The following is a 16,939-nucleotide window of genomic DNA, read 5'->3' as shown; positions in this document are numbered from 1 at the left end:
CCCTCAAGTAAACACAATCCAGCACAAACATCTGTGTGTTAGAGCTCAATCCTGTGATTAACGTGCATGACATAATGATGGATTAGACCTAATGACAATGTACAGAGATAGTATGAGTCTGTAAGTATTTCCTTTGGCTATGAGTCTACTAACAACAACAACAACAACAACAGCACATTATATTTAAACTTAGTGAAATATTTCACATTTAAAGGCGGCAGCAGGTGTGGCACAACAACAAACACATTCTTTTGGATCCGTCTTTTTGTTCTCATAAAAAAACTGTATAATATAGAAATGTGAAATGTACTTATCAAACTGCAGCTTAACCTATCTCTCACTTTTTTCAGTTCTACCTACAGTATAGTCTCGCTCACCAGATCTTTCTCAAGAAAAGAAAGGTCTGGCTGCGCCGACTCTCACTTTAAGATTGGAGAAAAAAACGCAGCGGGTTTTTTTTTATTTCTTTCAACCAATCACAATCGTTCTTGGAAGGGAGGGTCTCAGTCAGCTTCCATGTGAACTCTTGTGTAGTTTGTTTGGGGTGTGAACGCACTACAAACAAATTACAAGATTTTATAATAGTAGATACGTGATTTCAGCCAACTCATTCTCATTCCCAGGATGTCAAATACCGATGCTTTGTGCTTCTTGGCATCTCATAGCTACACATAGGGCACACTTAAGCCTCTCTATCTGACCCAGCTGAAACACACTGTAACTCGTGGTTGAATTTAAGAATTGGTCGTGGTTAGTTTTAGGTAACAGAACCCCTTAGTTAGGCTAGTTAACCTAACTGAGTTAGACTTAGTGAGGTTAGATCATGTTTTGGGTTAATTAAGTGTGTTTGTTACATAACAGTAATGTTAATGGGACAACATCAGTGCATTACAACGGTACAAAACTTACAAAGCATTACATTAAACACTTTTGGTTTGTTTTATTTGACCCATCTGCCTCCTCTTCCTCCCGCCCTATGAGGATATTCTTGCTCTTTATACTACATTAGTTGCTCTCAGTGTCAAATATTGCAGCGGGTGGTTGATATTGGAGTTAGCTGAAAGCCTGGTGCGTCTGCTAAAGGGTGCCTTTGTCATCGACATCTGTTTCAGCATGAATTTAAAAGCAAAACAACTATTAAAACCATCTGCTGACTGTGAACTGTTCAGGAAGCAATCTTAAGTGATTTGTATGAGCAAGTCGTATCAGGCTTTAAATATAAAAGTATGATCAATTCTTTGTTAGTTTTGGTCTTTTCATAGGAATTATTGACAATAAGAAATGATATAGAATATCACCAGACTTATTTTTTAATGACGTACTCATTTTAGACATTAATTATTGTATTATGTGGTTATGGATCTGCTTATTAAACAAGGTGATTTCTTTCCATGTACAATAAGAGATTTTGTGATTTGTACTTTGGGATTGTCCCATTATCATCAGTAAGCCTGGCCTCCCTAATTGTCCACAGAAGCATCGCCATGCATCCACACTTGACCAACATGGACATTTGTTTCACTCTGCATTAGTTTTCCAGCAGTATAACAGCTCCATGCAGCTTATTAGTAGGTCAGCTTGTAGGATTTGGAAACTGTGAGAATCTGGGGTATTTGTGGAATGTGTAGTAATGATGGGCTACTGACAGCAGGCAGAATGGTCCCTCACAGGTTAATTGGAGGCTGAGGAGCATTTCTGAAATGGGCCACACACAACACACACACACACACACACACACACACACACACACACACGTAGTGCACAGCCACTGTTAAATGTGCTTTATTTAACTGATGGGATTTGTCCCCTGGTCACCTGTGTTTGGGTTTCTCAGGAGACTTAACAGTGCCTCTATCACAGTTAAAGATAAATTATTCTCTTTAACATTAGCCACCCACACACTTTGAACAAGACTGATTAAGAATATTGCACTTGCCTTTCCCAGCTCGCCTACACGCAGGTATCTAGGTCAATCTCTATGTTACTTATTAACTGGAAGAAGACTGTACTTGTGTGTGTTGGGGGGAGGAAACTGCCAACTGAGATTGAGTAAGGCTGCTATACATGTATGAATGAAACAATGAATGGATCAGTGGAGGAATAGATAAACAATGTTAAGTTACCATGAATTAAATGCACCACTTCTTCCAGAGTTTTCACATAAAATTGTCAGCATTTAATGTGAAAAATCATCAGGAAGTGTTAGGTTTAACCTCTAACAACTATTAAAATTAAATTAATATTTGAATACTTTCTAAAAGAACACTTCCATTTGTGACTGTTCAGATAAACTCGTTAGCAGACATGCCCACCCAGGATTGCAAAAAGAAGAGAAAAAGAAGCTGAGTCATTATCAAAGCAACTGCAAAATGTAAAATGCACCCTTAACTGCAGTGCCAATAACGTCTTGGCGCACTCAGCTCCAAAACTTTATGGGCATGTTTGGGCTGTGAAATCATTTGCACAGTATCTTTTGTGAATTGGACCATGAGACCCAGCAGATGCATAAGTGATGCACAATTCTTAGTGCTATCAGCAGTGGCAGTCCATTCTTTGTGAATTTGCACGTCAGACTCCCCTCAGCAACCGGAAGTAATACCTCTACACACCACTGAGCTGTTCTAAAAGACACAAAACTAGTGAGATCATTTAAAATGCAGTGGCTGACTTTTTTTTACTTTAAACAACTTTACAAATCATAGTTTTAATTTGTTTGTTTAGTGGACTGTTCAAGAACTTTTTTTGTTGAATAAATATAGTGGATATTTTGCATATAAACTCGTTTATGTTAATTGGATTTTAAGAATGTAAACTTTGGATTTTTTAAATTTGCTGAGGTGGAGCAGAACCATACAGTTAAAGCAACCCTTACCTTTCTGGAAATTTTACACTTTTCTTTGTTTAGGTTAAAATGCTATTAATACGCTGATAGCACACTAAATTGTAAGTGAATTCCACCAGAGATGAAAACTCATCATTATACCATTCTCATATGGTTCTAAGAAAACTCCAACCAATCATTGCATTCGGACCGAATGCAATGATTGGTCGGAGTTTTCTCCTGTCCTGTCTGTCTTCCCCACGTGGAGGCCTCTGACTGACGTAACCGCTCACGTAACCACCCCCCACACCCTCCACCCCTGAGTCTGAGACAACAAACAGGTTTGTAACAGGGACGCTTGTGGATATAAACTAGTAACAGGGACCCTTGTGGATATAAACTTTTCTCCGTAACAAAAGCAAACAAATGCGGACCACCGCTTCCACCTCCAGCCGCTCCAACAGGGAAATCAGTTGGCAAAAGAAAGAAACGATGCAACAAGAAGTAAATTCATCAGTGCAATACAGTCGCGAGTTTCTAACAGACATTAGAAACTGCTGCAGAGATCTAACGCTACAACCAAGAGAGCTCAGGATGTGTAGCAAGCTTGGCCTGCTACGTCGAGCTAGCCCTGAGACGACCGTGGTTTCACCTGGAGCTGTCCCGACAGGGAGACGCCAGCAGCGCTGTGACAGGACGCGGGAGCGGGGGAAGCGTGGAGGGGTTAGCTAGGCTAAGAGCTAACCCCATCAAACCAGCTGTTCCCAGTGTCCTTCTGGCGGATGTCCGCTCACTGGACACGAAAATGGAATACATCCGACTATGGAGATCCACTCACCAAGGAGTGAGGGACTGCTGCGTCCTTGTGTTCACTGAGACATGGATGAATGAATTTTTTCGAGTTGCCCATTTGTTCGTCCGTCCGTCCCATTCATGTGAATGTCTTGGGCAGTTTTCTCAAATTTGGCACGAACATCCACTTAAAGCCACAGTGTGTAGTAATTTCTCCCATCTAACGTTGAACTCATACATTGCATTCAAACGGATAGCACACTGTAGCGCCTCACTGTTTCAAATATCTATTGCAACAACTGTAGCCGCTGTGTACCAAAAAGCTATGATAACATGATGAAACCATGTCATCCAATACTTCATGGAGTATTTCATTCAGGCTCCTACACAGACACACGCGAGTTGACGCAAGTTGACAAACCCCCTCCTCACCATGCTGGCTGTGTTTACAACTTAAGACTGTTGGGGCGGGTGTAAATTGAAACAAACCAATCACGTCTTGTCTTTTGACAACTGACAAGTGGCTCAACCTCACACACCTCATCCCTCCCTTCGCATCACTGCGCAGCTAACAGCTGTTAGCGGCGCAGCTGTTAGCTGTTAGCCGCTGTTGGCGATGTTAGCTGTGATTGCATTACCTTTCTTCTTCAGCAGCTCTTTCCACCTGGGAAAGGCTACCCTGATGTTGACCCTCATTTTTTTAATTCACCGGTCACGTTGCCTTTTTGATTCCCTTTTGAGCTTTCTTGGCAACGAGGATTCCGTCTCCTGTGATGCTGCATATGCTCAAAGAGTGGGACTTTGTTTCAAATTTGCCAGGGTAGTAGCGAAGCGTCTCATGCTCCTCTCCTTCAGCTTCTCAGTCACGCAGTGCTGGCCTGGCTCTCAACAAAAACGGCGAAGGCGGTGCTGTATGTCCCTTGCTGGCGGGTGTATTCTCAAGATGGCGAAACATTATGGAACCCCCCAGACGACCTACCCGCACAATGTACAAACAAATTCGAAATTCTCCTTTTACGAGAATAAGTCAGATTATTGGTGGAGGTAATAATACACCAATGATGACATATTTATGAATGCAGACATCAATTTTTGCCAATAAACAACTGAAAATGTTACACTTAAACTTGAAGATGAACTGATTACAATTTGGTGGTTGAAGGTTTAAGGTCAAAGGTCACTGTGATCTCACAAAACATGTTTTTGGCCATAACTCATTAATTCATACGCTAATTATATCACAATTTCACACAAATGTCTAATTGGATAAAATGATGAAGTGTTGATGTTTCACATCCAAAAGCTCAAAGGTCAGATTAAACTCAGGAACAGAAGGAGAAACACATGGTCAGATAATGAATCTCAGACACTAATCTTGGGTGTCCACCTTAAAACTGTGCTGATTGTATAGATCCTCTGTGCTGTCAGGATTAACACGTGTGTAAAGCATCCACATTTTTAGGCTATGTAGCGTCTGACGTCAGTGCTTGTTTACTATATTACATGAATGCCGCTGTCACACTGAACGCCCTGCTAAGCCTGAACAAACTCAAAAACTTAACACGAAAAGAAAAAAAAAAATTTGTGGAATTTTCATATTAAACGGCCAAATCTGATTTGACTGACATAATTCTGAGCCGGGCCCAGCCCTATGTGAGGCTTTGTCTACTGTCATGGCTACATGAGAGTCTGGTGAGATATAAACTATAACTGCAACTTGACTGGTTGACAGAGGCATACAGCCACAAGGCGGTAAGTCTAGTTGATTTAATCTGTTAGGTAGAAATAGTGATGAACGATTGCAAGCATGTCTGAACAGAAAAAGAACAGACTGTCATCTGCCAAACATTCAGTATCATGTAAATGACATTCAGTGACTGACATTTGACCCCTGAGAAGTGCAGTGCAGAAACACCACTTATAACCAAAGATGGAAACAAAAACAAACAAAACTTGGATTTGCCACTTGTTATCGACTCTGAATACTGGATGTGAAAACTGACGCATACATTCCTGCTTTCACCTGCACTGCTGTGGCACTGTGCTCTTGCATTACTAATCCAAGATGAGGAAGGAATTTGTAGCCTTAGCCTACCATGTGTCTCTTTGAAGGCCTATTGACAAGCCTTTAGTAGAGAGTGTGTGTGTGTGTGTGTGTGTGTGTGCGCGCGCACAGGTCCTGTGGCCACCATTCTTTAGCCTACAGTCTGTGTGTATACATGCAGAACCAGAGCATGTGTTTGCGTCCACCACGCTCACACCTGGAATATTTTCTCTAATGAATAACATTTTCCACTCTGTCCCTGCATTCCTGCCATAGTGCTGTATACAGGAGAGAGATGCCACAGGGTGTGTTTACCTGTGACTCTTCCACCTATGTGTATCTGCTTTGTGTGCATGTGTGTGTATGTTACATTGCCACGTGCTATGCTCTAATCACACACTGGTAAACCAGCTGGTGTCAAACTACATATACAGTACAACTGGCTTTACTTCAAGTCATACTCACACATCTCAGCCTTGCTTTCTTTTTATGTTCAGTAGTCCTGCGCAAAGAGCACAGTAACTCTTACTGTATGTGTCCATCAGGCATATGTGTTGGTTTGTTGAAAAGATTCCCACCAAGTTCACAATTTTAGCAGACCGCAACATTCCCAGTATGGAAAAGCGCCTCTAAATTAAGGCTGACTTTCTGTCAAACAGAACCTTACCTCCACAGTACCTCATCCATTTAGTGTTTTGGCCTGCATTTCATAGGAGGACACATTATTTCCTCTTCATGGCTTTTATTACTCTGAAAAATGTATTGAAAATAGCTCATAGGTTATGGTGAATAAAAGTGAATCCAGTTTCTGCTCTGCTGAATGGCATTTGAAAGGCATTTTTCACAGCATTAAAATGGCGACTGATAATTTAAGCATCCTCTCCCCTCTGCTGCTACATGTGGGTTATTGTTTTGCTATATTGTCATTTCTACAATAAAATCTGTAGGTGTTCATGTTTAAAAACATCCCACAAACACACTCTAATTGCAAAACGCACATCTATACAATGTGTAAATGGTCTTAATGCAGAAATGTTTTACCAAATGCAAATACAGACACAAATAAAATCCTGAAAGTAATGACATCAGTATGCGACGGCATGCACCACTAACGTAATACAAAGCACACATGCAAATACACATTCTGTCATTCCCTATGCTAGTCAGGACAGGTAAAAAAACAAGTAAAGGATATGTTGCTACAGCCCACACAGAGAGGGGAATGAATACTACTGTCACGTCTCAGATGTCAAAAGCATCTTGAGAAAAATGAGGCTCTTTTCACATGAGTGTGTGCCTAGATGATGTCTTTGCCTTGTCATTATCAACACAAACACCATTCTTGTCTGTGTCTGCACGGTCTGACAGGTTGAGGAAAGCCATCATATGGAGAGCTTTTGTGAATGGCATACATTAAAGTATAGTAGCGACATTCCATGCATGTGTGTGTGGTCTATTTCAAAACACAATCTCAGACATTAATTATAACTGAGGGTAAATTATGACTACTGGGGGTTACGTGCCTAGACAGAGTGTCAGAGGATGTCAGAACACATCTGTTACTGTTTCTGTCACTCTCTCTGAATAGGTAACTCCAGTGTGATAAACTGTGATGATACACAGCCAGGGTAGTTCAAACCGTGGGAGCTGGAATTAAATGGCTGTGTCTTTGTCTTGAAAAAATAAAATACTAACAAATCAGAACCATGAATTTGTTTTACTCTGAAAAGAGAGGGGGAAAAAAGTCATAATATTTATATATTTCGAGAATATTTTTTACAGTGCCATATAGCCTACTCCATCATCAGACACACATTATATTGGACACACAAAATTGCAAAATTATCTGTAATGGCGCCTTCCCTGCTTCCTAACTCCCTACTTCCAGTGCAGTTGCTCAAACCATACCCATCTTGAGCTCCACCTGTATTTTAACCTCAACCAAACATCTGCATGAATATATATAGAGAAATGGATACAGTGTTGGAGGCGGGGCAAAGTTCAACTGCCAAGTATAAAGTTACACAAATGATCGACACTGCTTCTGCACTGTGTGGCCAATAGGGCAGGCGCAGTAACACTGGCAGAGCTGGTTACTTCCAGTTTAGCACTCTGCTAACTTGAGTGAGGATGAAATTATTTAATCCTGCAGCTGTGCTATACGATTTAAATGTTATCAGACCAGATGGATCCAGTTCTGATGGTGAAACGAGCCACTGAGACGTTCAAAAACAATTTTCCACTGATTTACAGACATCTCTTTTGCCATGTAGGTCTATGGGAAAAAGTCTTTTTGGGCCTGATGGCATCATGAGACGGACATTATTCTTAGGGGTGTAAGAAAATATTGACACACTGGGGTATCGCAATATTTAGTTTTGTAGTACTGTATAGATTCTCAAAAAAAACCCTTGATTTTATTTTGATTACTTTTTTTTTTCTTAATTTTATTACCTGAAGAATCCTGCAAGTACTTTTATTTATTTATTTTACTGATATAGGCAGTTCCTTTGCTCAGATTGCACATATAATAAAAATAAACTTTTGTATGCATATAGTGGTGTGTTCTTTATACTATGACAGTTTTCCCAAAATTATATCATAAAAAAATGCACTTTATCACCTTGCTTACAGTATTGCAATTTATCGCAGTATATTGAATTGTAACCCCTGTATCGTCAAATGTATTGTATCGCCAGATTCTTTCTAATACAGAGCCTTTGTAATTCCATAGTTAAGTCAGTATGAAAATTGACTTCAAAGCCTGGCACACTTCCTGAAGGCCTGGAGGGAATTAGATTGAGTTTATCATTGCCAGTCATAATCCAAAGCCAGATGAAGTGATATTACTTTTATTGTTTTGATCATGGCAGGAAGATTTCTGTGTAATTCCATGGTGCCTCATCTAGGGCAGGTTATTTGACCAGTGAGTGAACCCATTGTGTAATGTCATACCTGTAAAGTGAGGTCAGGTGAAACCCGGTTACAGCTCGCAGTCAGTTTCTAAAGTTCTGTTTTCTTGACGGGGGTTGTTTGAGTAGAGGGGTGGGACCACTGCCTACTATTTTCAGCTTTAAGAAAGACACATACAGTACATGCATGTTTATAGGTTTTCCACTTCTCCTAAAATGAGTTTATGAAGGAAATGCATTCTTTAATCTAACTTAATATGACATGCCATTTCGCTTAATGCCAGTCTCTTTCATATGCAGCTTTGTGTCTTTACGTTACATCTTTGAGTTTCAGTTTTGCGGCACTGCCTTGTGATTTATGTTTGGTTAGGGTGTGTTTGATCTTTATCTACAGTCCACAGGTTTATCTTAAAACCCATTTATGTGCAGCTCTGCATGTGCACACCTGCCTCTGCAGTATGTGTAAATATATGTCTCATTTTACTGCAGTCAGTCTATACATTTGCTGTATAGTATGTTCATTACAGGCTGATTGTACTGTGTATTTTCTGGCAGGTTTGTCATCAGTAGAATTGTTAACAGTGTCAGCCGGGCATTGTTAATGCCTCACAGGAATTCAGAAAATCTGCCCCTGTTAAATCTTTTACTTGAACTGGAGCCAAGACATTAATACACACATAGACACTGTGTGTGTGTTGTGTGTATTTATACTCTTTTGGAGACTTTATTACATAGATTTGTACATAAAATTTTAGCTCTTTAATGGTACATATACAAGTTTTTTTTCCCCAGCGAGCTTTGTTTACAATCTAGGACTGGGACAGGATGCTTATCTCCCAATTTGATGCTATCATGATAGTTGGGTGCTGATTTGATATGTGTGGCAGTTTTGAGTATTGCCATTCTATATTATGATTTATTGGGATTTTTGTCAACTTTTTTAACACTAGACCATGGGGGAAAGGTGAATCATACACTTCTGGAGACTGTATATCTTGAGACAAAATTTCAGAAACAATGCATATCTGGTGTATTTATGACTGTTATTTCTGCAGCATTGTATACTGCATAGAAAAGTGGCAAATAAACCAGTAGATGGTTTTTATGGTCTTATTTTTGACAATTTTATTCCTGTGAAACACTTTGTGAGCTTTCTCTGTGAAAGGAGCTGTATTAACTAAACTTTACTTACTTATTCACTAAAATGTGCATGTGCAATAGAATGAATAAGAAATGAAGACTTTTTGAAGTTAACTTATTCTGCTACATTTAGCTGTCCCTGCTTATGAAGCTAGCACAGTGTTTCCTGTACATTTATTTGTGGGGGCCACGACAATATCATCATTGACTGCCACATGTTGATTTATTATTCTCTTTTTTTAAATGTAGAGCTGTGTGCAGCACATTGATTTGCTTAGCCCCTCTATGCCTCTCTCTCTTTCTCCTTCTTTCAATAAGACTGCTGCATTAGGAAACGATTTCTTGGGAGGAGAGCAGGCGGGAGCTCTGGAGACAGACCTTCAGTAGCAGCTGTAGCAAGTCAAATTCAGCCAGCACAAGCCTCAGCAGTGGGGGCCACAGCGAACTTGAGTCTAAGCTGTGTAACGGCAGCAACATAAAGTTTGCTAATCTAGCAGCAAGTTTGCGGTGGCTAAATTTGAGTTGCTAGAGTTGTAGAAGGTCCATATCCTTGGACAATCTGCCATTTGCTACGTTCTTGCTTTGGCTTTGTTCTTCTCGAAACAGATATGACGTCACAATACTAATAGATTATTACAAAAATAGGAGCCTTGCTGTCTTGCCACCTCCACGTTTCAATTGTATCAATTCAGGCAATGAACATTTTATTTAGGGAAAAAAAAACTCTGCTATGCTCGGGTGAATCGATTATTTCCCCACTTCTAATATAATCAAGAAAAAAAAAATCTGTTTCCTCCCCAAATCATTAAATGTTACAGAGAGTGTGATCATGTATTTTATCTTTTTCAAGGAAGTAATCAAGTAATAAATGAAATACTTGATACTATAAATCCTGATCTACATTTTACGGTGGAATGTAATTTTTCAAAAGGTGTCTCTCATGGATATACAGTACAGGCCAAAAGTTTGGACACACCTTCTCATTCAATGCGTTTTCTTTATTTTCATGACTATTTACATTGTAGATCCTCACTGAAGGCATCAAAACTATGAATGAACACATGTGGAGTTATGTACTTAACAAAAAAAGGTGAAATAACTGAAAACATGTTTTATATTCTAGTTTCTTCAAAATAGCCACCCTTTGCTCTGATTACTGCTTTGCACACTCTTGGCATTCTCTCCATGAGCTTCAAGAGGTAGTCACCTGAAATGGTTTCCACTTCACAGGTGTGCCTTATCAGGGTTAATTAGTGGAATTTCTTGCTTTATCAATGGGGTCGGGACCATCAGTTGTGTTGTGCAGAAGTCAGGTTAATACACAGCCGACAGCCCTATTGGACAACTGTTAAAATTCATATTATGGCAAGAACCAATCAGCTAACTAAAGAAAAACGAGTGGCCATCATTACTTTAAGAAATGAAGGTCAGTCAGTCCGGAAAATTGCAAAAACTTTAAATGTGTCCCCAAGTGGAGTCGCAAAAACCATCAAGCGCTACAATGAAACTGGCACACATGAGGACCGACCCAGGAAAGGAAGACCAAGAGTCACCTCTGCTTCTGAGGATAAGTTCATCCGAGTCACCAGCCTCAGAAATCGCAAGTTAACAGCAGCTCAGATCAGAGACCAGATGAATGCCACACAGAGTTCTAGCAGCAGACCCATCTCTAGAACAACTGTTAAGAGGAGACTGCGCCAATCAGGCCTTCATGGTCAAATAGCTGCTAGGAAACCACTGCTAAGGAGAGGCAACAAGCAGAGGAGATTTGTTTGGGCCAAGAAACACAAGGAATGGACATTAGACCAGTGGAAATCTGTGCTTTGGTCTGATGAGTCCAAATTTGAGATCTTTGGTTCCAACCGCCGTGTCTTTGTGAGACGCAGAAAAGGTGAACGGATGGATTCCACATGCCTGGTTCCCACTGTGAAGCATGGAGGAGGAGGTGTGATGGTGTGGGGGTGTTTTGCTGGTGACACTGTTGGGGATTTATTCAAAATTGAAGGCACACTGAACCAGCATGGCTACCACAGCATCCTGCAGCGACATGCCATCCCATCCGGTTTGCGTTTAGTTGGACGATCATTTATTTTTCAACAGGACAGTGACCCCAAACACACCTCCAGGCTGTGTAAGGGCTATTTGACCAAGAAGGAGAGTGATGGAGTGCTGCGGCAGATGACCTGGCCTCCACAGTCACCGGACCTGAACCCAATCCAGATGGTTTGGGGTGAGCTGGACCGCAGAGTGAAGGCAAAGGGGCCAACAAGTGCTAAACACCTCTGGGAACTCCTTCAAGACTGTTGGAAAACCATTTCAGGTGACTACCTCTTGAAGCTCATGGAGAGAATGCCAAGAGTGTGCAAAGCAGTAATCAGAGCAAAGGGTGGCTATTTTGAAGAAACTAGAATATAAAACATGTTTTCAGTTATTTCACCTTTTTTTGTTAAGTACATAACTCCACATGTGTTCATTCATAGTTTTGATGCCTTCAGTGAGAATCTACAATGTAAATAGTCATGAAAATAAAGAAAACGCATTGAATGAGAAGGTGTGTCCAAACTTTTGGCCTGTACTGTACATACACATACACTTCACTACACCAAAGGAAAACTGACTGCACAGGTTCATATCATCAAAAACAGCATTCTGAATTAGTGGCAGCCCTTTAGGACTGAACCTGCCACTTTATGAATCCACCACTTTTTGTATGTAGGAGGGGTTCAATGCTGCTTATGTACTGCCTAACCTGAAAAAGACTAATATATCAGTAGCTGTGCAGTATCACAATCAGGGCATTATTTTTCACATCCAGGAACAGGTGAAAGATTTACGATCCCTGGTGTTCTCACATGTGACACATGTTGTTTTCATGTTTAAATATCTTTGTGACAAAATTTAAGTGGGAAGAACCACTGATATCTCCTGATGCAGAGAATTAGAGGGCATAAGAATGACATCATAATTTAAGACATCAGTTTCAACACATACAATCATACAGGAGCACCAAACTGTTAGCTAAGTGTAAATAAAAATGTCTGTATTTTATGGGAGTATGAAACACTTTGAATGACAAGTATAAACAGGGCTGAAGGTTTCTTGCATCCTCTTTTTTTTTATTCTTTTGTGCCACTTGAGAGTGTGCTCGGGTGATTTTCACTTGATGAATGAGATATGATTTAAATGCCCCCTGTCAATATCTAGTGCATTATATCCTCCAAAAGGAAACAATTACAGCAGCAATTATGTTTTTCTAACACCACGCATATTTCAGTCGCACCATAGAGTGGTACATAAATGAGTGTTTGAGAGCTCTCCACCATCACAGAGTCGTCTGTTTGATGCAGATATGCAGCTTTTTAAGAGGATGTTTGTGATTCCAACTCAAACCAGCCATGCCTACCCCATCATGCCTCAGCCTGTTGCTGCTCTGTTGTTTTCTGCAAATCAACACTATGAAAGACCCTCAGATATCTCTGTCAACATCTCTCATCCCCTATCACTCTGTGCTCTGCTGATTATGGAGCCTCAGTTTTTTTCAGGCTGGCACAGAAGTGGCTTTATTGTCACATGTTCCTTGTATTGTCCAATCACATATGATCACGCCCTTTTTCAAACACTAGGCGGTCTGTATAAACTGATTTTTGCTACTATCCTCAGCGTAGGATAGTAGGCATTGCTGCATCACTGCCTTCTTCCCTAGATGTTTTTCTTCCACAGTCTGTTCATGCAGCTAGATCTATACAGTTTGTATATAGGATTTCACTAGTGGTTGGTACAGTATAAAACCTTTATGTATATGTCCTGATTGAACTGTCTCCACCCTGTCTTAACGACTGCTGAACCTTGTTATGAGCCTTTGAATGTTTGTAAAAAAAAATTGCTCTGTCCACATAGTTTTTCTGTCCATCTTCCACTTTTGCTTCCCCATAATTCATCTCATTGTCTTTCTCTGCCCCCCTGTCTCTCTCACATATCCCTGATGAGGCCTGTTATTCAGAATCAGTGATGCAGACAGAGTGTTTACATGGGAGAGGGAGAGAGTTGGAGGGAACAGGACCAGAACATTTTAGAGAGTTATAGTTAATGTGCTTCTTCGTAGTCCATTAAGGCAATTACTTTCTGGGATGTCAGGCAGTGTCTAAAAAGTTCAGTCACAACAATGATAGAACTATTTTATAACCCACCATGCCTCCTTGTAATTAGACATGCTGTAGTGTTGTATTAAGAAGACTAAGATATAAGTTTGTACTGCAGATGCTGAGGGAACGGGTAGAGATATCATGGCTCAAACATTACAGTACCTCATAAACTGCCTCTCCTCGTCCTCTTGTTTCTATTATGTTGTGTAACATTAAGGGTTCACTACAAAGAGCAAGAGCATATATTAATGATTCCTACAAGGCACATGTGGGATGCACTTGCAGAACTCAGAGCTTCACTGTTACTGTAATCAGTCTGATTTCCAAAAAATCTGATAATGATGTAACTCTGATTTTGTTTACATAAACATCTAAGAATCTTTTTTTTTTTTCAGGAATTGTGACAAAGATATGTACTGAGTGGATCTGACTGGTCAGTGATCAAATTGGTCAGTGCTCTGTGGTGGATGATGTGGAAAACTTTTACTTAAAGTCTATCATTACTTTGAGGGATAACAGAATATATCAGAATGTGTGTGTTTATAACAACACATTTCTGATCAGAGAGGCTCTTGGTGAAGCACGTGTACCTGAACCGAGATTGACCAGAAACTTAAAGTAACCTTAGCCTTAGCCTCAACCTTACAGAGAGTATTCCACTTCATACAGGACGATATTTACTCTTGCCACCCAAACAATATTGTGTAACCCTTGGTCCAGACTATTTACCATGGGAGTCTGGATCATCTACAAGGTCTCCATCTTATCTCAACCTCCAGAAACCCAAAGCAAAGTCTCCTAATATTAAGCATGCCAAGAGTGAAGGACTTTCAAAAGGCCTCTTGGGTAAATTACCATCAGTGGACGGAAGATGTTAAAGTGATACTACAAATTACCTCAAATATATCTTTGGCATTTCTCTTCTACATTTTCCTGTTGTTTATCAGCTAATCTCTGTAAACAGATATCTGCATATATAGGAAGAATCCATAGGCAACAGGGCAAGATTTTGGTATCTTAAGCACTCTGTTTATAGGCTGACTACTTTCAATCACGTTTGAGTGGTGGTGAGCAGAGGCTAAACATATTGTCCAAAATGAAATGGTGCCAGTGATGTTGTTAACTGTAATTTAATCTGCTCCACATCTTTTAAGTGTTTTAAGTGCCTTTACTCGTGGTTCACTTGGAACTTTGTTTGCTTGCCACTCAGAACTGTCAATAAAAGTTGTCATAATGTGGCCGTTTAAGTCAAATGGGATGGATGGTAGAAATGGGAAAGATTGTTATATGTAAAACTTGTGTCAGACAGCTCAAGGCTGATTTATTAAGCATCAAGTTTGACTTATTGCATTGTCAGAAATTTTCCCAGAGTTTTGCCAGTAATTGCAACTTGGATTATGATGTGAACAGAGCCATGTGCCTCTTTGCCTTGGAAATAAAAAATTCTACTGTAGGTATCAGCAAGCTAGTAAGCTAGACATGCTAATGATTGCAGCTTACATTAGAGCAGATAAACATCCTTCTACAACATGCCTTACAATTTTGCGCTTTTGTTTTTCCTCCAAGTTGAGGAACACTACTACTACAGCCCCATGCAGACATGTGGGGGAATGCAAAGCTTGACAGGCCTGCCATACTAAGGTATGATTGGGCTCTCATTGTGGGTTTACTGAATGGTCAGTTACAGTAACTCTTGAATGACATGAAAGCAGCATAAGCTGTGTCAAGCTGTGTTTTCGGGCTGAATTGAAAACGAGTGAAACATGCACAACTGCCATAGTGCCAGTGTCAGATTTTGAATCTGAGCAGAGGTCTAATTAGCGAATATAACACTGAAACCACAGGTGAAATGGGCCTTTAAAGCATGCACTTATTTCTTATAAATTTATGTTGAATATTGTTGGATACCCACATCTAGATCCTTTTTTTTTAACTTTACCTTTGATTCTTACGGAGTTCAGGTGAAATTTTGTTTGAAACAAATTAAGCGACCACCCAACGTATTATTACTGACATGTTTTCACTTTGTGCAGTTGGTAAAGTTGGTAACATAATGAGAAGAATAATTATTGTCTTCATTGTTTCCTCTCTCCACTTCCAGCTCTCAGTGTATTTGGACAGGAGCTCCCATCAGGCCCTCATGGCTGCATGGACGGGAGCTGTTACCCTGCCACGGGAAACCTACTGATTGGACGGGCTGTCAACCTAACTGCCACCTCTACTTGTGGCCTGAACGGGCCGGAGCATTACTGCATTGTCAGCCATCTGCAGGTCAGAACATATATGAACACAAAGTGAAAGCAAAATATAAAGAGCAAGTGCTTACAGTAGTTAATTCAGATTTTCCGTCTATACCCTCCCACTAATAACAGGTTTATCATGCACATTCATCCTATGCACCCTGTATCACATATGATCATATATGATTCACATATATTTTCAGTCTCCATTGACTCTCCCACCTGCATGTTTCATCTCTCTGTGGTTTGTTTGTTCTCTCTTTCATACACTCATCCATCTTCATCCTTCAATCTCCGCTCTTCCATCTTCAACTGTTCATCTGTCTGTTTGTTTGTAGCCCAGTTTCCATGAGCAAGGCCTCCAAACGCTAGTCAGCCTTTCAGTATCCAGGCCCAGGTGTAGACACACATGCCAGCCACACCTTAGTCACACACACACTCCGTCCATCTCTGTCTCCCTGCATCTGTTTCTGTGTCACTGTCTTGACCTTGCTCTTTTTATTCTTTGCTTTATTAAAATTTCTGTCTGTCTTGTTATTGTGTCTTGTTGTCTATCTTGTTGTTATTTACATAATTTCTGGCCTACCTCCTTCACAACGTTATTGTCAGATTGGTGACACGACAACACCACAAAGCTACAATCAACTGAAGTCACTCTTTTCAGGGATGTCAGGATTCCCAAGTCTATGCATCTGTAAATCATATTCAAAATGTGCTCCTTAATACTTCTTATCCTTGCTTAGACAAAACAGATTTTGCTCTGTATTGAAACTAATTCCAGTGATCAGGAACCACTGGTAACCAAAGCAGAATGACTTTTCACGATGCAGATTTGCCAAAATGTAATG

The 16,939-nt window shown here is 40.2% G+C and overlaps 1 protein-coding gene across 3 annotated transcripts in view; it reads left to right on the top strand.

Moving 5' to 3' along the window:
* Positions 1–16,939, top strand: part of lamb2l (laminin, beta 2-like) — a 76,037-nt gene that overhangs the window by 24,101 nt on the left and 34,997 nt on the right. For all 3 annotated transcript variants that reach the window (XM_078170277.1, XM_078170276.1, XM_033629340.2), the window contains exon 3: positions 15,953–16,122. In XM_078170277.1, the coding sequence (XP_078026403.1) occupies positions 15,953–16,122 (170 nt within the window). The remainder of the gene's footprint in view (positions 1–15,952; positions 16,123–16,939) is intronic.

Source organism: Epinephelus lanceolatus, chromosome 8 (assembly GCF_041903045.1).
Source record: "Epinephelus lanceolatus isolate andai-2023 chromosome 8, ASM4190304v1, whole genome shotgun sequence".
NCBI lineage: Eukaryota > Metazoa > Chordata > Actinopteri > Perciformes > Serranidae > Epinephelus > Epinephelus lanceolatus.
This window is presented reverse-complemented; position numbering and strand designations above follow the sequence as displayed.